The following is a 27,454-nucleotide window of genomic DNA, read 5'->3' as shown; positions in this document are numbered from 1 at the left end:
ATTCCTTAGTGACCCAATGGATGCAAATACAATGTTGGCTTCAATGTCTATTTGAAGCAATATTGAAATTACTTTCCTCTATTAGCATCTTGCTGTTCTCCGCTTCTGCAAGTAACAACTCAACTGTAATCTTTGTAACCTTTTGTATTTCCTTGTTAGCTGTCTTTGTAACCTCTGACTGAGTTTTTTCCATTTGAACTTTGTCCCTTGCTTCCTCATTTCTTTTAATTAGATTATCATGCAATCTCTTTGCATGAATGAAAAAGCCTTATTAACTATAATGGGATCATACTTTTGAGAACACTGTTTTACTCATGACATTGATGATGAGATAACTGTGCCTCCTAATAGTCTCTGGTTTCCTTTTATTTGGAAGTGAGAGGGTAGGGTTACAGCCCTATCTATATATGACAGTTAAGCAGACCAGGAATAGACTAGAGGTAGAGAAGGCAAGAGATGTGGGCTGGGAGTGGAGAGGATTCATAAAGGCAAAATCGTTTGCTTGCATATAAATAGGATTTAGAAACATAGAAACATAGAAAATAGGTGCAGGAGTAGGCCATTCGGCCCTTCGAGCCTGCACCGCCATTCAATGAGTTCATGGCTGAACATGCAACTTCAGTACCCCATTCCTGCCTTCTCGCCATACCCCTTGATCCTCCTAGTAGTAAGGACTACATCTAACTCCTTTTTGAATATATTTCGTGAATTGGCCTCAACAACTTTCTGTGGTAGAGAATTCCACAGGTTCACCACTCTCTGGGTGAAGAAGTTTCTCCTCATCTTGGTCCTAAATGGCTTACCACTTATCCTTAGACTGTGACCCCTGGTTCTGGACTTCCCCAACATTGAGAACATTCTTCCTGCATCTAACCTGTCTAAACCAGTCAGAATTTTAAATGTTTCTATGAGATCCCCTCTCATTCTTCTGAACTCCAGTGAATACAAGCCCAGTTGATCCAATCTTTCTTGGTATGTCAGTTCCGCCATCCCGGAATCAGTCTGGTGAACCTTCGCTGCACTCCCTCAATAGCAAGAATGTCCTTCCTCAAGTTAGACCAAAACTGTACACAATACTCCAGGTGTGGCCTCACCAAGGCCCTGTACAACTGTAGTAACACCTCCCTGCCCCGGTACTCAAATCCCCTCGCTATGAAGGCCAACATGCCATTTGCTTTCTTAACCACCTGCTGTACTTGCATGCCAACCTTCAATGACTGATGTACCATGACACCCAGGTCTCGTTGCACCTCCCCTTTTCCTAATCTGTCACCATTCAGATAATAGTCTGTCTCTCTGTTTTTACCACCAAAGTGGATAACCTCACATTTATCCACATTATACTTCATCTGCCATGCATTTGCCCACTCACCTAACCTATCCAAGTCACTCTGCAGCCTCATAGCATCCTCCTCGCAGCTCACACTGCCACCCAACTTAGTGTCATCCGCAAATTTGGAGATACTACATTTAATCCCCTCGTCTAAATCATTAATGTACAATGTAAATAGCTGGGGTCCCAGCACAGAACTTTGCGGTACCCCACTAGTCACTGCCTGCCATTCTGGAAAGTACCCATTTACTCCTACTCTTTGCTTCCTGTCTGCCAACCAGTTCTCAATCCACGTCAGCACACTACCCCCAATCCCATGTGCTTTAACTTTGCACATTAATCTCTTGTGTGGGTCCTTGTCGAAAGCCTTCTGAAAGTCCAAATACACCACATCAACTGGTTCTCCCTTGTCCACTCTACTGGAAACATCCTCAAAAAATTCCAGAAGATTTGTCAAGCATGATTTCCCTTTCACAAGTCCATGCTGACTTGGACCTATCATGTCACCTCTTTCCAAATGCGTTGCTATGACATCCTTAATAATTGATTCCATCATTTTACCCAATACCGATGTCAGGCTGACCGGTCTATAATTCCCTGTTTTCTCTCTCCCTCCTTTTTTAAAAAGTGGCGTTGCATTGGCTACCCTCCAATCCATAGGAACTGACATGCAAATGACTCATTTACAAATGAGCAAAATTTTATTGTAGGTGATCATGATTGGTTTGGGAATTCAGCAACATTGTATGCAAACCAGGTTTGTATACAAACAAGTTGCATGCAAGCAAACAGCACTGTACTCAAAATTGTAATGGACAGATTTATAACTAAAAAAATTGTGGAGGCTGAGAAACAGCAGCTTCATCTGACGTTATAAAAAACCTTGATACTGTGTTTGATAAAGCTGCTGTTTATTGTGTAATTGACTCAATTTATTTGCTGCCATTTAATATTGCAATTGCAATTGCATCAGTCAGGCCAACACATGGCTGAACCAGACTTATCTTCACTCTTTCCATTCTCCCTATTCTGTAATGTGCTTTCCCACCATTCATCCTTCCTCAAATGTTAATCTAAATGCAAATGGTTTAAAACTCCTCCATCATTTCCTACACCAGTGCTTTCCAGTATCTGTACATGTGTGCTATAGAACAAAAAGACACAAAATTGAAGAAAATAAGAAGGCATTGGGCCATGAAAATGCCATTTGGCCCATGAAGTCCACCTTTTCCAGACATCGGGGCTGAAAGCTCACAGGTCATTCAACCTGACGTAAACGTCGGCACCTGCTCAACAATGGCCTCTGGTATTGACCCCACCAAAATAAATAAGGTCAGAGGAAGGTCATATATTTTACATAAAGTGGGTGGGTGTCTGAGCCACTATGGGCACTTCCTGGATGCACGATTCCTCTAGAGAATGAAACAAAAGGTTAAAATATCTTGCCTCTTTAGGGGTCCAAGCCACAATCCAAGCCTGGATCCCAAAAGACGTTTATATCTGCTATTTGGCAGGCTGGTATCTCTACTTCCATTCAGTGTACAAGACCGCTGAAGTCCGACCAGAATTGGAACATGGGAACTTTTAGTTTGGGACGGGCCAAAGTTGTACCCCTGACAATGCTTCATGAAAACTACTAGGGAAAGTCGAGCCCTTGTGTATCGTGGTCTTGGTCTGATTTGCAATACTTCCATTAACTCCTGCTAGAGTGTGCTGGATGGGCTGCAGATTTTCAATTCCCTCAACAATATCATCTATACCTGTTGTGTATTTCTGTTACTGGACTGCACCTCACTATGTCCACTGATCTGCAGGAGAGCACACTCATAAAGAACCAAAGCTGACCATACAATCTCCTAGTCTGTCCAAGACCGAGGCGATGTTAGAAAGTGAGGTCTGCATGATTACAGTACGATGCTACTACTGGTGTTACACGCTATGTCATAGGGGAGGGGGTTTGCTGCAAATGGCCCATGTGACCATGCTGGCCTGCAGAGTTGCAATCCTGTGCATCGGACCTGTACACATGCACATTATGAAATACTCATGCGAGCCGTCATGTGGTGAAAACGCCTAGGTAATCTGTCATGCTCAGATTCAATCTTCTCTTAAAAGCTGGACTACAAAGGTCTACACCTCTGTCTTCTCCAGCAAAGAAAGTATGTGAGCTGGCTCTCTGGACAGCTGGTTTCTTTTTCCCCTTTACCATACCATCTGCTCCTGCTCAGTTGGGCTCAATGAATCACCCAGTGCACACCTGTCAAAGTTATTGGATATATTGCACAAGGCATATATTTTTAAACTGGCGCTGGCATGATAAAAATAAGTGAGAGTACATCTTGGAGATGAAACCTTGTTGACGCACGTGAGCAGGGTTTCTGCTGCATTTCTAACAAAGTTACAGAGACGGAATGGGTGCAGCTCTAAGAAAATTCCCAGCCAAGGTTTTGGTGTTCATTTGCTGATGTAGCTGCAGTGAGTGAACCAGTAAATGAAAGATTGAGACATGAGAAAAAGAGGGAGAAAAGTTGGCCACATACCAAGGTCATTTGCAACCAAGCTTCCAGCTTCCTAATTTCTCCATATTATCCCTGCTCGTGATTACTAATGCAGCTTCTTAAAAGGAATAATAATAATTTGGGGTTCTCTCTTTTTTTATGGGCAGTCTACTCTACAAGAAGAGTAGAAGGGGAGAAATAATTAATATTGATAAAAGCCTTTGCCATGTATTGGCCCACTAATAATAGTGTGCATGATGAGAGAACATACATCATATTGTTACAATAGATAGAAGCAGTTGTTGGAGGGCAGCTATTGAGAATGTAAGGAAGCCTCCTGACATCTCCATTGCTGCCTAGGGCAAATATAGAAAGCTTCTGAGGAAATGACAGAATTAAGGAGGTGAAGGTACGGGTCATGCCTTGCAGAGTTGAAACAGAGATGTTAGTGGAGTTTCCTACCTTAGCGCATCTGGCAAGGTCTATAATTTATTTCTGCACTGCAGCTTGGTTCCATGGTTTATGCTGCTGGCATTAACATAAAACACATGAATGTAAAATTTGACTTCAAACTTGCTTCTTTAATCCTGCACCTAGAATGTTAAGAATGAATAAGTACAGATTATGTTCTAATAGTTCATTAAAATGGAATGATTATCATTAATATTCGAATGTAAACTTTTGACATCAGAAATGACAGGTTTTCGTATTGCGAATGGGTGATTTATTCTAAGCATACCAATATGATAATGTAGACAAACAAAGGGACAATGTAGGTCACAAACTACTATGGTATTTTTGGATTCACGAACCAACATTTAATTATTCATCTTTTTGAAGTATTATATAGTACAAGTACCACAACTGAAGTAATCTCTGATAACATTTGACTTGTTTAAAAAAAGTCGGCCTCATCTGGAGCAGACTGTATTGCCTTCGACTGCATCTGCTCAAGCCCTGTCTTGACTAGATGCCACCAGTTTCCTTCTCCAGGTCGCTTCTATTATCTGCACCAAGGTCACCTGACCCTCTGAAAGAATTCACGTATAAAGCATTATATTGAAAATTCTCTCTTGAATCTAAATGCTGGACTTCCAAAGTTGTATATACTGATGGAATTTCCAGGAAGTATATGGGTGGTGGGTAACTTTTCACCTTCACAGCCTGGTCAATAATCTGGTGGGGTGGCTTGTCCATTAAAGTCAATTCTTCAATTGGTGGCTGAACCGCTCTGTCAGATACTCCCTAGGCTGTAAAGTTGAAAATTTACCCCCTCTATATTTCCTGGAAATATCATCCATGAGGGTGAATATTGCTCCCAGAAAATTAAAGGAACTTGCATTCATATCATTGATATAAAGAAAAATTCAGTGGGATATATTTCTATGATTATGTGTGTGCAGTTTGCAAATAAGCCTAAGCATAAGTCCCAGTTTGTATAAGTATTATAGTCTAGGGGGGGGGGGAGGGGTACTTCTTTTTCAAAGTACATTATAGAAAAAAAATTGACTTGCATGAAATTTCTTATTTGTTTGAAAAAGCTTCTAGTTTATCGCTGAGTAAGGCCTTCCTTCCTCTTCGGCTACTCTGGTGATACAATTAGAGGGAGCAATCTGGAGTGACTCCATTGCTCCAATTGCAGATGCCATGCTTTCAAGTTAGCCTAAGGAGTACTATAGAGTTAACGGACCAGAGGAAGCCACTCTACAAGGCAGGAAATATGTATCTTTAACTCTTAACATGATTTCCTGCTTCCTATGGTTCTGGATTGGCCCTAAGGCTGGTTTAAAGGCTCATCTCCCATTGATTAATATTGAGCCACTCTGGCATGCACATTGCCAGGAAGTAATACCACCGGTGTAGAGTAGCAGAGATGATGCTTTAAAAAAAATGTTAAAGAAAAGTTTATTATTTTTTCCTATAAAGAGTACTCGGTATAGACCACCATGAAGAGGAAATATAAATTAATTCAAAAATGTAAAGCAGTATACTAAATTCATTTAAAAACAAAATACACTTATGCACACAGATTTATTTATAGGAATATGCACTAGAACATCTATAACTTGCCAGTGTGCACCTACATTTCCAGCTGTGATCTGTGTGATTGCATACAGCTGTAATCTGGTTTTGATTTTTTGATCAATGGAGCCTCCGTGTGTTAATATATAAAACAACAAATTAAAATCATTAAAGGATTACCTGTGTGTAGTTACCCTGCAATATGCATTGTTTGGATCAGGAAAATCCAGGACTAAACTGTATGCATCTGATATGCAGCCTCATTTTCAAAGCTATGTCGTGACATCTGGTTGAAATTACATTTAAAGACTCACAACTTTTAACTATTCCATTGATCCCTATCCATCTTTAGCACACTGATGCCCACTGCTGTGAGCATCCATGCACAGAATATATTAAATTTGGCATATTAATTATACTCTATGTGGATGAAACCAAAATTGTATATTGCATCACAGACACAGGAGACTGTCTCAAGGAGGCTATGGCTGAGATTTTCCGCCATGATATTGCCCAGAATTGGGCAGGGTCACCATAGAGAATGAAAGATAATGTGGACACTGAAGCCTACAGTTACATAATCATCCCAATTTCCCTCCACCTTGCCCACGAGAGAAACCACTGGCTTCTCCTTCCCCACCTGCTGCATTTGTCAGGGGCGGGAAGAGAAGTGGGATCCGGATCCCTGGAAAATTTCCCTCTCATCTGCCCTATTTACTGGTGCTTCCTGGGAACCACCACTGGGAAGGTGGCGTTAGGCCCTGGGATGCTCAGAGGTCACCCTGTGGATGAAGAGGGCCTTGTAGTGGCCTAGTTTCCCTCCAGGCTGGCCGCTAACACTCACCTTCTGAAAGTTCTGGTCTTTGCCAAGAACTGCAGGGGGGAAACTGCTCCAATCTTTGTACACTTCTACCACTTAAGATCCCTCACCATCACGTGCTCTAAATCCCCCAAGCACTTGCACAGAAATTGGCAGCCTAGGTTGATTAGAAAGTGAGTTAGAGGGGCCGGCATTTGGTGAAACAGCCAGCACAAATGAAGAGTAGGCAGTGACCGCAGGGACAGCTTAGACCCAGGGAGGGTGAGGTCGTTTCCTAGCTTTGCTGGGCAGGAAAGGGGTCCTGCTGGCCTCAAGGATCCAGCCTTTAAAATAAAAATGCAGGCCTCACACAAGCAGAAAGAAAGAATATTAAACTACATCAGTGTTTGATGTGAGCATTTAGTATCAGCAATTAAACAATTCCATTGGAATTGCTTATACTGTAGAATAAGTTGTACGCTTACATAAGAAGGCCACCTCCCTGAAGGTAACATTCATATTGTGACCTGCTTGATATGAGATTGTTCTAATTGAAGTACTTGCTTTAAGTTTTGTAGTTCCACTCCATCTAGTGTAATTTGTTAAGTTATTATTTCATGCATTTCTCAATAGGAATGAGAGTTATGTAATTTTCCAGGTGACAAATTTCATATAACCTGAGGGATATTGTAAGCTATGGATATCTCCTGCTGTGATTCTCATTTCTTTACTGCCATGCATTTATTATATCCATTTATTAGAGCTGGGAGAGATGCATACTGCAATATAGGCATTTTAGAAAGAAGAACATGAAAATGTTGCAATTAATCACTCGTGTCCAAATAAAGAACATTTTGTTTTACATTCTCCTCCAAATTTTCATCAATTAATTATAGCTATTTTCATCATAATTTATGACTAGAGTCATCCAATTTCAGATCACAATTTTTATTGTTGTGTTTACTAAAATATTACCAAAAAGCAATGTACAAACAAATTTGCTCTACAATTGCAAATAACATGTCTCACGCCCTGTCTTGAATGAACGTTGTTGTTTAGTACCTTGTGCACTTGTTATCATATGCTGTGCACAAAATGTTGTAGTTACACTCTCTGGGCCCAAATTTGGCCCACCCATTTTTTCGGCGCACTCATGTGAGATGCGCTGACTTCCTAGGATAAAAACGGCGCCAAAAAGTTGTCGCCTTATTCTGGCCACTCTGTGGCTTCTCCCATGGCTTGGCGCGGTGTGGCAATTCAATTAGGGGGCGGAGCTAGGGCCCTGTGCTCAAAAGAGTGCCGGCAGCTCAACGCATGCGCACTGGAGGTTTCGCGCATGCGCAGTAGCTCCTCTGCAGCGTGGGACCCGATGTCCCACCCCTATCCCAGGCCGAGTTGCATCACGAGAGAAGTCAGCAGTCCCTCGGAGGAGAAGTCAGCAGTCCTCGGCGAGAGAAGTCCACCAGTCCCTCGGAATTGACTTCTGCAGCCTCCATGTTCTGCGAGCCCAGCCTGCTGTGTGTTGTGTGTGGCCAATTATCTGCACTCTCTCTCCCGCCCGGGCGTCCCACCCACCCGCACCTATCCTCAATAGAGTGGCCTCTCTCACCGGCTGGATATCAAAGCAAATCAGTTGTAAGTGTGATGTACTTTGCAAGTGCTAGATACAAGACTTATTACATGTATAAAAGATGGTTTTTATTTTAATTAATTCTCAGCTAGGTCTTTAGATAGAGCATTATAGTGATGTGTATCATTTCATCTTGGATAAGAGGAAGAGGCATATCGTGATCTGTCCTATTTGAAATTCTTAGTGTATGTGTCTATATAGGACTTTCCTTTCTACTCTGTCCTCTCTTAAATCTTGTACACCACATATCATTCCAACCAACGGGAGACCTGGTTGGTTGGATTGGAAGATGGCTCCAAAGCCTCTAGAAAGGTTGCTTTATTGGCTGTTAGAACGTGGATAAAGGCCGAATAGGGTGGTGTGCTGATTATTTTTTTAACTGGCTCCTGCAGCCAGTGTATTCTGCTGAGCCCAGCCCCCCTTTAAGTTGACCTGCAGCCTCCTTGTTCTGCGAGCCCAGCCTGCTGTGTGTTGTGTGTGGTCAGTTCCCGGCACTCTCTCTCCCGCCCGGGCGTCCCACCCTCCCACACCTATCCCCAGCCAAGTGGCCTCTCGCACCGGCAGGCCCGCTGACTTTCCGGGCCGAGTTATAAAGGTAGGACTTAGGTTTCATTTTATATTTATTTTTTTAAAATTTATTATTGATGGTTTTTATGCTTCTTGAATGTTTAGTGAAGGTGTTTAGTGCTTTGCAAGGCCCTCTCCGCTCCCCCGCCCCCCCACCCCACCCCCCCCATCTCTGGCTACCTGCGCTGATTTCTTAACTTCCCCACAAGGCTTTTCTGTGTGGCCTCCAGAAAAATCAAGTTGTTCCAAAAAAAACAGAGCAACTCCTGGGCAAATTTGGGCCCAATATGCTAAACATATAAGAGGCAATTTTAACCCTCAACATCTGGACCCTGGGAATTGATGGGAATCGGGCTGTAAGGCAATTAAAATAACTACAGATTACTTACTGCGCTGTTCCCACTGCGTTACCAGTACTACTTCTTCACAGTAAAAGACACAAAAAGTATATCAAAATTAGTGGGGAACCAAGGGATTAATGAGAGCAAGGAACTTAAAGTAATTAATATCAATAGAGAAAAAGTACTTCAGAAACTAATGGGACTAAAAGCTGACAAATCCCCTGGATCTGATGGCCTATATCCTAGGTTTCGAAAAGTGGTGGCTGCAGAGATAGTGGATGCATTGGTTGTGGTCTTCCAAAATTCCCTCGATTCAGGAAAGGTCTCAACGGATTGGAAGGTAGCAAATGTAACCCCGCTATTCAAGAAAGGAAGGACAGAGAAAACCAGGAACTATAGGCCAGCTAGCCTGACATCAGTCATCGGGAAAATGCTGTAATCCATTATTAAGGAAGTGGTAATAGGGTACTTAGAAAATCATAATATAATTAGGCAGAGTCAACATGGTTTTATGAAAGGGAAATCATGATTGACATATTAGAGTTTTTTGAGGATGTAACTAGCAGTGTAGATAAAGGAAAAGCAGTGGATGTAGTATATATTTGGTTTTCCAAAAAACATTTGATAAGGTGCCACATAAAAGGTTGTTAATCAAGATAAGGACACATGGGTTAGGGGTAAGATATTAGCACAGTTAAAGGATTGGTTACCAGACAGAAAACAGAGAGTAGGGCTAAACGGGTCATTTTCAGATTGGAAGGCTGTAACTAATGGAGTGCCGCACGGATCAGTGCTTGGGCCTCAGCTATTTACAATCTTTATTAATGACTTGGATAAAGGGACTGAATGCAAAGTATCCAAGTTTGCTGACAATACAAAGCTAAATACAAAGCTGGAAAAGTAAGATGTGAGGAGGATGCAAAAAGCCTGCAAAGGGATATAAACAGGTTAAGTGGGTGGACAATAAGGTGGCAGGTGAAGTATAATGTGGGAAAATGTGAGGGTATTCACTTTGGTAGGAAGAATAGGAAAACAGAATTATTTTAAATGGTGAGAAACTATTAAATGTTGGTCAGAGAAATTTGGGTGTTCTTGTATAGAAAACACAGAGGTAGCATACATGTACAGCAATTAATTAGGAAGGCAAATGACATGTTGTCCTTTATTGCTAGAGGGTTGGAGTACAAGAATAAGGAAGTCTTACTACAAATGTACAGGGCTCTGGTGAAGCCATACCTGGAGTACTGAGCACAGTTTTGGTTCCCTTATTTAAGGAAGGAGATACTTGCCGTGGAGGAGGTGCAACGAAGGTTCACTAGATTGATCGCTGGGATGAGAGAGTTGTCCGATGAGGAGAGATTGTGTAGATTGGGCCTATACTCTGGAGTTCAGAAGAATGAGAGGTGATCTCATTGAAACAAAGAAAATTCTGAGGGGGATTGACAGGGTAGATACTGAGAGATTGTTTCCCCTGGCTAAAGAGTCTAGAACTAGGAGGCAAAGTCTCAGGATAAGAAGTTGGCCATTTAAAACTGAGATGAGGAAGAATTTCTTCACTCAGAGGGTTGTGGATCTTTGGAATTCTCTGCCCCATGGGCTGTGGATGCTCAGTCGTTGAGTATATTCAAGGCTGAGATAGATAGATTTTTGGACTCCAGAGGAATTAAGCAATATGGGGATTGGGCAGGAAAGTGGATTTGAGGTCGAAGACCAGTCATGATCTTATTGAATGGTGGAGTAGGTTTGAGGGGTCGTATGATCTACTCCTGCTCCTAATTGTTATGTTCTCATGTACTAATGATCCGGCATTTTAACCATGCAGTAATTTTTAGTTGGCCAAAACACCCACCAAATACAAGCAGAGGTCTCATGGATACTTGCACATTGGGGTAATATGACACAATTAGAACACCACAACAATTTTAATTTGAAATAGAGGAAGCCTGCCCAGTGCCTAACCCACCAGTAAAACTTAACGATTGGTCTCTCAGAGTTACTGAAACAATATTTAAAGAGGCATTCATCTGCCGGTAATTGGATCATAGGATCTGTGTGCCATAGTGCTGTTTGAATTGTCAGGAGAATTTCCAGCTTCCAGATCACCTCTTTCTGATTTTTTTCTTGCCTTACTTACTCATCTGCCTATCATGGCGACTATTATTGCTGGTTTCATTTGGATGGAGAAACAGTTAACAGTGGAAGAGGTGCCGCAGCCTCAGTTAGCTGAAGTAGCAGCAACTGGCCTATTAGAAGACAGTAGGTGGGGGGTGCATTACTAGGAGGCCATACCCAGCACACAGGTGTCCAGGCTAAGAGTCACTTTCTTGGACCTTTCTGAAGAACAGTGGATCAGGAGGCTGTGCTTCTCCAGGCAGATTGTTGCAGATCTCTTCAGCCTCCTGCAACAGGATTTGCTGCCTGCTGGACCAGGGGGTCATGCTTTGACAGAGGCTGTAAAAGTTATCACAGCCTTTAACTTTGTTGTCACTGGCTAATTCCACTCTGCTGCAGGGGGCAGGGAGCATCTGCCATATCTCCCAGCCTGCAGTGCACAGCTGTATTAAGAAGGTCAACAATCTACTGTTCTCCAGGGCTAACCAGTACATCACCTTCCACATTAAACACAACACTCAACACAAAAGAACTTGGAGATTAACAGAAGTGGCTGACTTTCCCAGCACCCTGGTATCATTGACAGCATACACATTTCCATTAAGGTACCAGAACATCAGCCAGCAGCATTTGTGAATAGAGACGGCTACCACTGTGTGATTCTTCAGCTAGTCTTGTGAACACAAATATGTTTACTGAAATTATTTCAGTATGTATGTAGTAAATATTGCTGTATATGTGACAAACTGTGGTTGATTTTTTAGCCTCCCTCCATCAAGCAATAATGGCTGGTAGTGCAATGGTTGCAAGACTTACTACATTATTCCCACTGACATCCGGGTCACTGCCATTTTAATGGGAGCTCTGAGATGCACAGCTCAGGCACCCACCGAACACAAGCGGGAGTTTCATTAGCCCATTTAAATATAGTTTTTCTCCACTGTCATGTATCTCACATTACTGTATATAACTGTATCTTACCATGCTATTCATGACTGTAACTAGATATGACCTGTAACCACAAGCATACTTTACCACCAGGGGTGCACTTGCAGGAGACACTGCATATCTGTTCCACACAGGTATATAAAGGCAGGTCTCAGGCAAGGTGGCACTCGAGAGCTGTGAAATAAAGGTGCAGGTCCAGAGTGACCTTGACTTCAGCATGTGCCTCGTGTAAGTCTGTACTGCAGGGTCAGGACTTTACATCCACCTCAGTATTTTTGTGATAAATCCTTGTCACCAGTAGTTCACTTCCTCCGAATGTTCCTCACTCTGCATATAGAAAGCTTGGGGCCGAAATTCAGGGTCTCAAAGAGACCCGTTAATGCCCGTTTTTGGCGGACATTCTTAAAAATTGAATGGGGTCAACTGGCCGACCCGACCTAAATTCAGGTTAGGGATTTTTTGACCTGGACCCCATCCCGCCCGAGTGGTTGCACCACCAATTTTAATCAATAAAAATATTTACCTCCTGATATTCAGTTGAACTCGTCGATCCCCCGCTGCGCGGTGCCCCCGACAGTTTTTCTGCCAGTGCACCATCTCCGCACTGAGTGCAGCCCGGCAGTGCGGCGGCCCTTAAAGGGGTGGGGGGGGGGGGGGTCTGCGGCCGCAATGGAAATATTTTAGCCGGCCGACTTGCCTATCGGCTGGTAAAATACTGCCGAAAACCTCCCTGGTGGCCCAGTGACCAAAGATTAACAAAATGAGAGAATCTCTCCCCTTTAACAGAGGTGTAAGGGTTTCTAAATACCTAGTCCTCCATTACACAGTTCTTTAATGTCAGGATTTATAAGAATAAAATAAATATGAAACTATACAGAGGGCCCAACAATATGATTCCAGGAATAAGAAAACAGGGTTTTTATGCTGTGTTGTTTTATGGATGATGATAATAACAAACCCCTACGAAAGAGTAATTTGCATCGTATAGTTACCTCTCCCATATAATTCACTACAATCTATGCGGGACTAACAAACTCCAGAGTACAAGCCCCTACAAATGGGTAATTTGCATTGCACAATATGACAGTGAAACCCGTCTGTGATTTGACTGTTCCATATAAAGTTACCCAGACCCATATACAAAACCCTTCTATGATTTGGCTGGAATAGACATACAATCACCAATTCCTCGGCTGTCTTCTGAGGTTAATTGTCGGCCCTTTTCTTGGTTGCAGCTTGTGTCCTGACCGCTGGCTTCTGTTGCTGTTTCGATTATGTTCCTGTATTGTTCCTTTGCCTTCGAAATGGGTCGTCTTTATTCCAAAAACCAGATTGTGATCTTGAAACATTTTTCCTGTTCCCTCCTGTGATATCAATTCTCCTGCTATGCAACACAATGCAAAACCTTCCTTGGTATCGACGGTTGACGAATGTATGAATGTCCCTCTATCTTTCCAAACAGAAAACCATTGAAGGTGTGACTGTCCCTCTTCCTCCTTTGACAGTGACCATTGAAGATGTGAATATCTCCCTTTTGATGCCATTTTCTGTATGGACATTGTTGTGTAAGACAAAGGTCCTCCACCAGCCTGTCCTCGCCGTACAGCACTGCCCCCTAGTCATCAAGATCCACGGTGCGGCCCTGGACAAAGTGGACTACTTCCCTTATCTCGGGAGCCTTCCATCAACAAGAGCAGATATTGACGACAAGATCCAACACCGCCTCCAGTGCGCCAGTGCAGCCTTCGGCTGCCTGAGGAAAAGAGTGTTTGAAGACCAGGCCCTCAAAACTGTCACCAAGCTCATGATCTACAGGGCTGTAGTAATACCCGCCCTCCTGTATGGCTCAGAAACATAGACCATGGACAGTAGACACCTCAAGTTGCTGGAGAACTACCACCAACGATGTCTCTGCAAGATCCTACAAATCCCCTGGGAGGACAGATGCACCAACGTTAGCGTCCTCGACCAGGCCAACATCCCCAGCATTGAAGCACTGACCACACTTGATCAGCTCCGCTGGGCAGGCCACATAGTTCGCATGCCACACACACGAGACTCCCAAAGCAAGTGCTCTACTCGGAACTCCTTCACGGCAAACGAGCCAAAGGTGGGCAGCAGAAGCATTACAAGGACACCCTCAGAGCCTCCCTGATAAAGTGCAACATCCCCACTGACACCTGGGAGTCCCTGGCCAAAGACCGCCCGAAGTGGAGGAAGTGCATCCGGGAATGTGTTGAGCACCTCGAGTCTCGTCGCTGAGAGCATGCAGAAATGAAGCACAGGCAGCGTAAAGAGCGTGCGGCAAACCAGTCCCATCCACCCTTTCCTTCAACGACTATCTGTCCCACCTGTGGTTCTCGTATTGGACCTAAGAACTCATGTTAAGAGTGGAAGCAAGTCTTCCTCGATTCCGAGGGACTGCCTATGATGATGATGGATTCCACTCCCTGGTCGAGACAGAAAACCATTGAAGGTGTGGATGTCTCTCTTCTGGTGATCTGATGATGAATGTCTCTCTTTTGATGCCATTGTCTGGTGATTTAGATTGATGGCCGATATCCTGTATCATTGTCTCTCATGGTGTCTGATAGTTTGGCTGCAATGTTTGAATTAACCTTTTCCTACCCAGCTCTTTTTGCAGGCTGTAATGCAGTTCTGGAATTTATATTTAATAGTCCAATTTTTACCATGGGTGGAGGGGGGGGTAGGAAGGGATCCTACATCTCCCCCCTTTAATATCTCTTACATTAGAGATATTACTCCCGTTCATTCTTTTGCCATGGTGAGTGCATAGTCTGGCCCAGTCAAATCTCACATACTTTTTGCACAGTCTATGCATTTGATTTTATAATCCCAAATCCCCTTTTTTCACTTCTCTTTTTCCCTTTTTACCCTTTGTTTTGTTTTACACGAGAACCTGAACAGGTACAACACCATAATTAATTGAGCTGATCCCATAAGGTATTGATCTACGTTTGCAGCTGGGCATCATCTATACTATTGACCAGTGACGTCCCCGTATTAAACACTTATGGCCGTGTCATTGATCAATCCCCACTTCCGTCTCCTCAAATTGGTGTGACTGTTGTCAGCTCATTTATCCAAATCCTTCCGACTTTCATCCCCATAGTTCAACTTGTAACATTGCCGGAACATTTCTTTAAACAGTTTCTTGTACAATTTTTCCGTTTCCGATGGGCACCACTGGGGTAGCTGTACCTTTGTTAAAATAAGGATGACAGATGCTACCTTGCAATGCACATCATGGTATAACACTTTCCCGGTTGGAATCAGCACCAACCCATTCCTAGGTTCCCATTATGATCCATTTCCTGTGGGACTTCGAACCTACCGTACCAAGAATTCCAGCGGTAAGTACCATTCTAAAAATTATAGGTGCGTAAGCTTTCTGGCTGAATTTCAACCTCCTTATGTCAGTGACCAAAGGTAATAATGTAATATATATTAAAAAAAAATAATGTATGAATAAAATTAGCTAGTCTAACTTAGATGCCTTTTGTTTCTCCTTCACAGCGCCTGGTTGAAGCTGCTGAAGATGCTCACTTGGAGCACGAATATAATTCAGATTTGGAGGTAAGCAAATGATCTTGTCAGGAATGTGCTGGTCAGTTCATTTTCACCAATCATTGAATGTCGTATTTGAACAACTGAGTATATCTAATGAAGTATTTCAGTGAATAAATAAGCACTTAACCTGTTGACCTTAAGGCAGTATTGCATCATTTCTGGCTGCATCCCTATGAATGGTTGTGCACCCTGATATTTATCATTTACTCTCAAGATTAATGGAAATGTTTCCACAAAATGACTTCATACCTTTCAAAAGGGAATTGGAATAATACTTGAAAAGGATGAACATTGTAGGGCTATGGGGAAAGAGCAGGGGAAGTGGGACTATTTGGATAGCTCTGTAAAAAGAGTCGGCACAGACTCGATGGGCTGATGGCCTCTTTCTGTGCTGCATCATTCTATCATTCTATGATTTTACAGGATGAGGTTTAATTTGTCCATCTGAATTAAAATAATTATATGCTTATAAAAAGGGAAAGATACCTGGAAACCACAAATAGGAGAAGAAGGAAATGGAAGACTGGGGGCATTAGTAAGTGAGAAACGGTATTGGGGACAATAAAGGAATCAGTTGAGTGTAATAAGTATAAAAACCCAAAATCAGGTGAAAAAGATGAGGGTGGAGCTGGGAGACAGAGCTGAAAATTTGCTGAAAATAGCCACCCTATGGCAACAGGGGAATTGCATTGTGACATCAACATAGGAAAATTGAATGGGAAATGTAGATATAGGCATTTGTAATGGTAAAAAATTACACAATGGTGTAGCAAAAAAAGTAACAGGACAACAGGAACTTGGAAGAGCACTGTTGTCATCATCCTAGATGAATCTTAATCTTAGTCAAAATTATCCCGACATTTATTTTAATCTATCCAAATTTCTTTAATTTACCTCTGTTTGGCTGATTCTAATATGGATTGTCTCCCAGTCCTGATTTCCATTTTTTTCTAGAGCTGCAGCAGACCAAGTAAGCTTAAAACAAACTGAAAACAAGGTAGTGCAAACATAGAAAAGTTTAAACTTTTTAAACAATGATTTTTGCAATTCAGGTCATTTATGCCTGCTACCTGTGTTATGCTCATAATAAAGGATGAAACTGAGCACTGTGAACAATGAGCAAGTGTGACCTTAGCTCCTTTAATGCGACTCCAGAGTGCAGGTACCTCGTGGGTGGCTGCTTATATACCGTGCTCCCAAGGGATGCTGGGATCCCTTGGGACTACAACAGGTAGGTCCTCTGGTGGTAGTGTAATACAGGTTACAAGGGGTTAAATACATAACATCACTCCCTCGTGAAGTTAACATTACATTTATTTACAAGGTGAGACGATCTGGGACTTTTCGCTCCCTCGTCGATCGTCTCGGTACAAATGTGGGTGTGGGTGAGTTGGTTAGTTCTTCACTGGGCTGTTGGGCAGCCGGCCTTGCTGGGCTACTGGGGATGGTGAGTTCGGCTTCGTGGTCAAACATGATGTCAGTTGCCACTTGTGTGTGTGTTGGAGCGTCAAAGTTAGTGGTGTCTTCTTCGGGTTGTTCATAACTGTTGGTGAACCGCAATCTGATTTGGTCCAAGTGTTTTCTGTGCGTTTGTCCATTGGCCAATTTGACCTGAAACAACCTATTCCCTTATTTGGATATGACCATGCCAGCGAGCCATTTGGGACCATGTCCATAATTGAGCACAAACACAGGATCATTGATCTCAATATCGCGTGACAAATTTGCGCGGTCATGGTACATGCTTTGTTGATGCTGACTGCCCTCCACGTGATCATGGAGATCAGGGTGGACAAGACAGAGCCTTGTTTTTAGTGCCCTTTTCATGAGCAGCTCAGCTGGGGGGAACCCCAGTGAGTGAGTGGGATCTAGTACGGTAGCTGAGCAGCACTCGGGACAGCCAGGTCTGCAGGGAGCCTTCCGACACGCATTTCAAGCTTTGCTTGATGGCCTGAACTGCCCGTTCTGCCTGGCCGTTAGATGTGGGCTTGAACAGGGCAGATGTGACGTGTTTGATCCCATTGCGGGTCATGAATTCCTTGAATTCCATACTGGTAAAGCACGGCCCATTGTTGCTGACTAGGACACCGGGCAAGCCGTGCGTGGCAAACATGGCTCGTAGGCTTTCAATAGTGGCCGTGGGCGTGCTTACAAACATTATCGCACATTCAATCCATTTTAAGTAAGAGTCCACTACAACCAAAAACATTTTGCCTAGAAATGGGCCTGCATAGTCCATGTGGATCCTTGACCACGGTTTGGAGGGCCACAACCACAAACTTAGCGGTACCTCTCTGGGTGCATTGCTCAGCTGAGAGCAAGTGTTGCACTAGCGCACGCATGACTCTAAATCTGAGTCGATGCTGGGCCACCACACATGGGATCTGGCTATGGCTTTCATCATTACAATGCCCGGGTGGGTGCTGTGCAGTTCACAAATGAACGTATCTCTGCCTTTCTTGGGCAAGACCATGCAATTGCCCCACAAGAGAGAGTCCGCCTGCGGGGACATTTCATCTTTGCACCTGTGGAACGGCTTTTTCGCCTTCTGCGCTCCGCTGGAACACCGGACCAGCTCCCATGGAGGACACAGTTTTTTTTTTACCAAGGACAGTAAAAGATCCTGGCTGGTCCAGGTCCTGATCTGGCAGGCCGTAACGGGGGACTTTTCGTTCTCGAATGCCTCCATGACCATGAGCAAGTCCGCTGGCTGTGCCATTTCCACCCCGGTGGTGGGCAATGGCCGCCTATTAAGAGCATCTGCGCAGTTCTCTGTGCCCAGTCTGTTGTATGCCAACAGCATGAGCGCCCATCTTTGGATGCAGGCAGAGGCATTGGTGTTGATCCCTTTGCTCTCAGAGAACAACGATATGAGCGGCTTGTGATCAGTTTCAAACTCAAACTTGAGGCCAAATATGTACTGGTGCATTTTTTAAAATCCGGTAAACGCACGCCAGAGCCTCTTTTTCAATCATGCTGTAGGCCGTTTTGGCCTTGGACAAACTCCTGGACGCATACGCGACTGGCTGCAAGATCCCCGATTTGTTAGCCTGTTATAACACACACCCGACCCCGTATGACGACGCATCGCATGCTAACACTAATCTTTTACAAGGGTTATACAGGACAAGCAGTTTGTTTCAACACAACAGATTTCTGGCTTTCTTAAAGGCAGCCTCTTGTGAATTCCCCCATACCCAGTTGTCTCCCTTGGGTAGTAGCGCATGTAGGGGTTCTCAACAGGGTGCTTAACCCAGGTAGGAAATTACCAAAATAGTTAAGGAGTCCCAGGAACGACCGTAGCTCCGTCATGTTCTTGATGGCCTCCGTCTTGGCGTCGATGGGTCTGATGCCGTCTGCTGCGATTCTTCTTCCCAAGAACTCGACCTCCTGCGCCAAGAAAACACACTTCGAGCGTTTCAACCTGAGCCCCATGTGATCCAACCGACTAAAAACCTCTTCCAGATTCTTCAAGTGCTCAATGGTGTCCCAACCTGTAACCAGTATGTCGTCCTGGAAAACCACAGTGCGAGGAACCGACTTTAGCAGGCTCTCCATGTTCCATTGAAAGATTGTCGTTGCCGACCGAATCCCGAACGGGCACCTGTTATAGATGAACAGACCTTTGTGCGTGTTGATACAGGTGAGGCCTTTCGAAGACTCCTCCAGCTCCTGCATGATGTAGGCTGAGATCAGGTCCAGCTTGGTGAATGTGTTCCCTCCAGCCAGGGTCGCAAATAGGTCGTCTGCCTTGGGTAGCGGGTACTGGTCCTGCAGCGAAAAATGGTTAATCGTTACTTTATAGTCTCCACAAATTCTAACCGTGCCATCCTGTTTAAGTACCGGGGCAATTGGACTAGCCCACTCATTGAATTCCACCGGCGCGATGATGCCTTTTCGCTGCAGCCTGTCCAGCTCAATTTCTACTTTCTCATGCATCATGTACGGTACCGCCCGTGCCTTGTGGTGAATGGGTCGCGTACCAGGAACCAAATGAATCTGCACTTTCGCCCCCGAGAAGCTTCCAATGCCTGGCTAAAACAACGATGGGAACTTGCTCAGAACCTGGGCACATGAGGTGTCGTCGACGGACGAAAGTGCTTGGATGTCGTCCCAGTTCCAGCGGATGTTTCCCAGCCAGCTTCTGCCAAACAATGTGGGGCCATCCCCTGGCACAATCCACAGCGGGAGTTCATGTACTGCTCCGTCATAGGAGACTTTGACTTCTGCATTGCCAATTACAGAGATTAGTTCCTTGGTGTAAGTCCTTAGTTTGGTGTGAATGGGGCTGAGCTTGGGCCTGTATGCCTTTTTGCCCCACAGCCTGTCGAAGGCCTTTTTACTCATTATGGACTGACTCGCACCCGTATCCAATTCCATAGATACTGGAGTTCCGTTCAGTTCAACTTTCAGCATTATTGGTGGACATTTCGGATTGAATGTGTGTACCCCGTACACTTCTGTCTCCTCGGTATGAGTCTCCAATTCAGCCTGATCCCCAGTGTATCGATTTTCCTCTGCAACGTGGTGGTTTGCAGGGTTTGCAGCTCGCCTGCACATTCGCTGGAGGTGTCCCATTGTTCTGCAACCGTTGCACGCATAGTGCTTGAAGCAGCATTGATGGGGCCGATGATCACCTCCACAGCGCCAACAAGGTGTTAACTGCCTTGCATTAACGATTGATTGTGGACTCTGGGTCATCTGAGGTCATGCAGCAGCAGACGGCGTGTCTGGGGAGGTCCCTCTAACCCCTGTCGCACACTCCTGTATCTGGGAGGTCCCTCTAACCCCTGTCGCACACTCCTGTATCTGGGAGGTCCCTCTAACCCCTCTCTCACACTCCTGTGTTTGGGGAGGTCCCTCTAACCCCTTTCGCACACTCCTATATCTGGGGAGGTCCCTCTAACCCCTCTCTACCAATCCTGTATCTGGGAGGTCCCTCTAACCCCTCTCTCACACTGCTGTATCTGAGAGGTCCCTCTAACCCTTCTCTCACACTCCTGTGTCTGGGGAGACCCTTCTAACCCATCTCCCTCACCTCAGTATCTAGAGAGGCCATGTATATTTCTGCTCAAAACCGACGTTACTTTATGCACAATACTGGCCGAAACTTCTTTACCCTGCGGAATCTGTTTGGTGTTGTCGCTGGTGGACATAAATGCCTGGGCTGTCGTTATGGCTTTACTTAGGTTCGGAGTTTCTACAGTCAACAGCTTGCGAAGAATTGTCTCATGGCCAATTTCACCCAGTACAAAAAGTCTCTGAGCATTTGTTCCAGGAATCCCCCAAATTCACAATGTCCTGCGAGGCGCCTTAGTTCGGCGACATAGCTCTCCACTTCCTGACCCTCTGATTGTTGACACGTGTAGAACCGATATCTCGCCATCAAAACGCTTTCCTTAGGATTTATGTGCTCCCGGATCAGCGTACACAATTCTTCATAGAATTTCTTTGTTGGTTTTGCTGGAGTTAGGAGATTCTTCATGAGGCCATAGGTTGTTGCCCCACAGACAGCTAGGAGGATCGTCCTTCATTTGGCAGCGTTCTCGCCCCCTTCCAGCTTGTTGGCCACAAAGTATTTGTAATGTGTACAATGAGCAAGTGTGACCTTAGCTCCTTTAATGCGATTCCAGAGTGCAGGTACCTCGTGGGAGGCCTGCTTCTATACCATGCTCCCAAGGGATGCTGGGATCCCTTGGGACTCCAACAGATAGGCCCTCTGGTGGTAGTGTAATACATGTTACAAGGGGTTAAATACATAACAAACTGTACTTGTGTGTGTTTCTTACAAGCACAAGCCAATCTTAAAAGATGTGTTGCAGCTCCCTGTCTCCAATAAAACACCAGTTATGTTGACTGCAACTATTTACTTTCCCTGCCCCATCAAATAAACCCAGTGATCTGCAGCGTGACCTGTATTGACTGCAGCATTCATTTTAAGAACACAGAGTCTATCAACACAATACACCTGTTTTATTTTATATGGCTAATGTTGTGTTTTATATTCAAACAACTTTTGTGTGACCTCATTGGAACCAAAGTATAATTCTGCGTAAATAAATATGAAACTATACAGAGGGCCCAACAATATGAATCCAGAAATAAGAAAACAGGGTTTTTCATGCTGTGTTGTTTTATGGATGATGATAACAATAGCATTAGTAATAAAACAAACTTGAATGAGATGGATGCAGTAATTGCATCAATTAAATATGCAATTAAAATCAAGATTATCTGTGATTAAAAATTTTAATCACAAGATTAATTGCAATTAATTTTTAACTTGCTTGACAGCTCTAGTTTGAATATTAAATATTTGATGAGTTTTAATATAAGATTCTTCACAGATTATATAGAACAACATTGTGAAGTAGTTAAGATTATCTTTTGAGAGTCTTTATTACTTTTGTACAGTTTTATTACTCAACATCGTTAAACATATTGGCCCTAAAATTCTGGCCTCCCCGGGTCCGTACAGAGTTCCTATGGACCCGGGAAGGCCTCGAAAATGCCGGTTTCCAGCGCGCAATGTGCATGCGCTGGAAACCAGCATCTCTGATCTGTCAAGTTTCTGGCTTGACAGATCGTAGCCAGATCGGGAGCGAGGACACTTGTAAGTGTAAATATCCGATATTTACGCTTACAAATGTCCTCAAAATTCTTGCACCCGAAAAAGCAGGTGCATAGCCTACCTTTACAGGCACAAGTGTTTTAAAACACACAAAAACATCTAAAAATGAAGTTATTAAAACATATAATATCATTTAAAACCCTCCCCACAATGGTAAGTTTATTTTTTAAAAAACTTTTTTAAAAATCGGGAAATTATTTTTTTAAGACATTAATAACTTTAATTTAAATGAATGTAGTGTAATTATTTTCTATTTTTTATTACTGTTTTGAGTGTTTGGGGCTGTATTTTGGGTGTTTTGGGTCTATCACAATCATAGTAATAGGAGTTTAGGACCCTGCGGAACTCCTATTACTATGATACCTTACCTGATTGGTTGCCCAGAGGCATGTGACGCCAGTTCCAACACTGCGCACGTCCCCACGTGCACGCGCTGCGACTGGCTGGCGAAGGAGGCCACAGACTCGGAAGTGCGGACGTGGGCAGCAGCTTAAGGTAAGTGCGGATTTTTTCTCTAAGATGCCTGCGGGAAGGCCAAACCGTAATTTCAGGGTCTTTATTTGGTCATTGCTGTTTGTGGGAGCTTGCTGTGCACAAATTGGCTGCCGCCTTTTCTATATTACAATTGTGATTACACTTCAGAAAGTACTTCATTGGCTGTAAATTGCTTTGTGACATCTGGTGGTCGTGAAAGGCACTTTATAAATGCAAGTCATTCTTTCTTTTTACTCCTTTGGACCATGCTTTTTCCTGTTTAATAAATTGTGCCTAAAAGGCAATGCAATAGCAGTAGAAATAAAGGGCAGGGACCAACAACAACAACAAATAACAAAAACAACATGTATCTAATAACCAAATTTAACATAGAAAAAAGTCCCAAGGCACTTCACTGACACAAGGGAAAAATTAATGCTGAGCAACTGAAGGAGATATTAGAAGCAGCCACCAAAATGGTCAAAGTGGTGGGTTTTAAGGAGGGCATCGGCTGCCATTGGTGGGGTGAAAGGAAGGGAATGCACAAGAAGAATGACGGAGGAATGGAGCAGGTTACAGTGATAGGGAGGGGTGCGGCATGAAGGGATTTAAACACAATAATGAAGTATTGCAGGGCTAGGAGCCAATGTAGCTCAGTGAGGACAAGGGTGATGGGTGAGTAAGAGTTGGTGTGGGATAGGATATAAGCAGCAGATTTTTCGATGAGTAGGAGTTTACGGATGGTGGAAGATGCAACCAGCAGAGCTTTGTGATAGTAAAGACTGGAGGTGACAAAGGCATGGATAAGAGTTTCAGCAGCAGATGGGTTAAGGCAGGGGCGGAGATGGGCGATATTATGAAGGTGGTATTAGGCATTCTTTTAAAAGAACATAAGAACATGAGAACATAAGAAATAGGAGCAAGAGTAGGCCATATGGCCCCTCGAGCCTGCTCCGCCATTCAATAAGATCATGGCTGATCTGATCATGGACTTAGCTCCATTTCCCCGCCCGCTCCCCATAACCCCTTATCCCCTTATCGTTTAAGAAACTATTTATTTCTGTCTTAAATTTATTCAATGTCCCAGCTTCCACAGCTCTCTGACGCAGCAAATTCCATAGATTTACGACCCTCTGAGAGATTTCTCCTCATCTCTGTTTTAAATGGGCGGCCCCTTATTCTAAGATTATGCCCTCTAGTTGTAGTCTGCCACATATGTGGAAACATCCACTCTGCATCCACCTTGTCAAGCCCCCTCATAATCTTATACGTTTCGTTAAGATCACCTCTCATTCTTCTGAATTCCAATGAGTAGAGGCCCAACCTATTCAATCTTTCCTCATAAGTCAACCCCCTCATCCCCGGAATCAACCTAGTGAACCTTCTCTGAACTGCCTCCAAAGCAAGTATATCCTTTCATAAATATGGAAACCAAAACTACATGCAGTATTCCAGGTATTGCCTCACCAATACCTTATATAACTGTAGAAAGACTTCCCTGCTTTTATACTCCATTCCCTTTGCAATAAAGACCAAGATATCATTGACGTTCCTGATCTCTTGCTATACCTACATACTATCCTTTTGCGTTTCATGCACAAGTTTCCCCAGGTTCCGCTGTACCACGGCACTTTGCAATCTTTCTCTATTTAAATAATAACTTGCTCTTTGATTTTTTTCTGCCAAAGTGCATGACCTCACACTTTCCAACATTATACTCCATCTGCCAAATTTTTGCCCACTCACTTAGCCTGTCTATGTCCTTTTGCAGATTTTTGTGTGCTCACCAAACACTGCTTTTCCTCCAATTTTTGTAATCGTGAGCAAACTTGGCTACTTTACACTCAGTCCCTTCTTCCAAGTCGTTAGTATAGATTGTAAATAGTTGGGATCCCAGCACTGATCCCTGCGGCACCCAACCAGAGAATGAACCATTTATCCTGACTCTCTGTTTTCTGTTAGTTAGCCAATCCTCTATCCATGAGAATATATTACCCCCAACCCTGTGAACTTTTATCTTGTGCAGTAACCTTTTATGTGGCACCTTGTCAAATGCATTCTGGAAGTCCAAATACACCACATCCACTGGTTCCCCTTCATCCACCCTATTTGTTATATCCTCAAAGAATTCCAGCAAATTTGTCAAACATGACTTCCCCTTTACAATTCCATGCTGACTCTGCCTGACCGAATTTTGCTTTTGCAAATGTCCTGCTACTGCTTCTTTAATAATGGATTCCAACATTTTCCCAACCACAGATGTTAGGCTAACTAGTATATAGTTTCCTGCTTTTTGTCTGCCTCCTTTTTAAATAGGGGCATTACATTTGCAGTTTTCCAATCTGCTGGGACCTCCCCAGAATCCAGGGAATTTTGGTAAATTACAACCAATGCATCCACTATCCCTGCCACTACTTCACTTAAGTCCCAAGGATGCAAGCCATCAGGTCCAGGGGATTTATCTGCCTTTAGTCCCATTATCTTCCTTAGTGATTGTGGTTGTGTTAAGTTCCTCCCCCCCTATAGCTCCTTGACTATCCACTGTCAGAATATTGTTAGTGTCCTCTACCGTAAAGACTGATACAAAATATTTGTTCAGCGTTCCTGCCATCTCCATGTTCCCCATTACTAATTCCCTGGTCTCGTCCTCTGAGGGACCAACATTTACTTTATCCACTATTTTCCTTTTTATATTCCTATAGAAACTCTTGCTATCTGTTTTTATATTTTTTGCTAGTTTACTTTCATAGTGTATCTTCCCTTAATCATTTTTTTAGTCGCTCTTTGCTGGCTTTTAAAAGCTTCCCTGTCTTCTGTGCTCCCATAGTCTTGGCCACTTTGTATGCCCTTGTTTTTAATTGGATACCGTCCTTAACTTCCTTAGTTAGCCACAGATGGCTATCTTTTCTCTTATACCCTTTCCTCTTCACTGGAATATATTTTTCTTGAGAGTTGTGAAATATCTCCTTAAATGTACACCACTGTTCATCAACCGTTCTACACTTTAATCTATTTTCCCAGTCCACTTTACCCAACTCTGCCCTCATGCCTTCATAGTCTCCTTTATTTAAGCATAGTACGCTGGTTAGAGATCCAACTTTCTCACCTTCCACCTGAATTTGAAATTCAATCATGTTATGGTCACTCATTCCGAGGGGATCCTTTACTCGGAGATTGTTTATTAATCCTGTTTCATTACACAGGACCAGATCTAAGATAGCCTGCCCCCCCGGTTGGTTCCGTTACACACAGCTCGAGGAACCCATCCCTTATGCACTCTATGAACTTCTCCTCAAGGCTACCCTGACCAATTTGATTTGTCCAATCAATATGGAGGTTAAAATCACCTATGATTATTGCTGTTGCCTTTTTACAAGCCCCCACTATTTCCTGGTTTATGCTCCGGCCAACAGAGTTGCTACTGTTAGCGTGGCCTATATATTACGCCCGCCAGTGACTTTTTCCCCTTATTGTTCCTTATTTCCAGCCAAACTGTTTCAACACCTTCATCATTTGAGCCAATATCGTTTCTTACTATTGCAGTGATTCCATCCTTTATCAATAGAGTTACCCCACCTCCTTTTCCTTTCCGTCTGTCCTTCCGGATTGTCAAGTACCCTTCTCTAGCTACGTATTCATCTGCTCTATCCGCCTATTTCTGTACTCACTAGCTTGTGGCACTGGGAGCAATCCTGAGATTACTAACTTTGAGGTCCTGCTTTTTAATCTCTCTCCTAGCTCCCTAAACTCTGCCTGCAGGACCTCATCCCTCTTCCTACCTATGTCATTGGTACCGATGTGGACCATGACCTCTGGCTGTTCACCCCCTCCCCCCAGAATGCCCTGCAGCCGCTCAGTGACATCCTTGACCCTGGCAATAGGGAGGCAACATACCATCCTGGAGTCACGTCTGTGGCCGCACAAACGCCTGTCTGCTCCCCTGACTAGCGAACCCCCTACCACTATAGCTCTTCCATTCTTTTTCCTCCCCCCTGTGCAGCTGAGCCACCCGTGGTGCCGTGGACTTGGCTCTGGCTGCACTCCCCGGAGTCATCATAGCTCCCACTGGTACTCAGAACAGAGTACCTGTTGGAGAATGAGATGGACTCGGGACTACTGCACTACCTGCCTAGTCCACCTCTTCTGTCCAGGGGTCACCCAATCACAATCTGCCTGCACACTCTTAAGCTGTGGGGTGACCGCCTCTAGAAACGTGCTATCCACAGGTCCAATTTTGGCCATGACTTGCATCAATATTTTTGGAGTAAGTTGTTTTTTCTGGCGTAAGTTTAAAAAAGTCATTTTCCCCCAAAAATTTGCTCCAGAGTAAGTCAGTTAGGTACGATTTTTTTTAGTTCAGTTTTTTTTCAAAAGGGGGTGTTCCCAGACACCTATGCCAGTTTTGGCCATTTATGCCACTTTGGCCAGCTAAAACTTAGTCCAAATCGACTTAGGTCAGCGTATGTGGCCAGCTCTGAAAAACCTCGTAGGCAGTTAAGAATTCGGCG

The 27,454-nt window shown here is 43.8% G+C and overlaps 1 protein-coding gene across 1 annotated transcript in view; it reads left to right on the top strand.

Moving 5' to 3' along the window:
- cacna2d3a (calcium channel, voltage-dependent, alpha 2/delta subunit 3a) overlaps window positions 1–27,454 on the top strand; it is a 1,147,786-nt gene that overhangs the window by 330,024 nt on the left and 790,308 nt on the right. The window contains exon 4 of the mRNA XM_070894764.1: window positions 15,788–15,847. Within this exon, the coding sequence (XP_070750865.1) occupies window positions 15,788–15,847 (60 nt within the window). The remainder of the gene's footprint in view (window positions 1–15,787; window positions 15,848–27,454) is intronic.

This window comes from Pristiophorus japonicus, chromosome 12 (assembly GCF_044704955.1).
Source record: "Pristiophorus japonicus isolate sPriJap1 chromosome 12, sPriJap1.hap1, whole genome shotgun sequence".
In the NCBI taxonomy this organism is placed as follows: domain Eukaryota; kingdom Metazoa; phylum Chordata; class Chondrichthyes; family Pristiophoridae; genus Pristiophorus; species Pristiophorus japonicus.
This window is presented reverse-complemented; position numbering and strand designations above follow the sequence as displayed.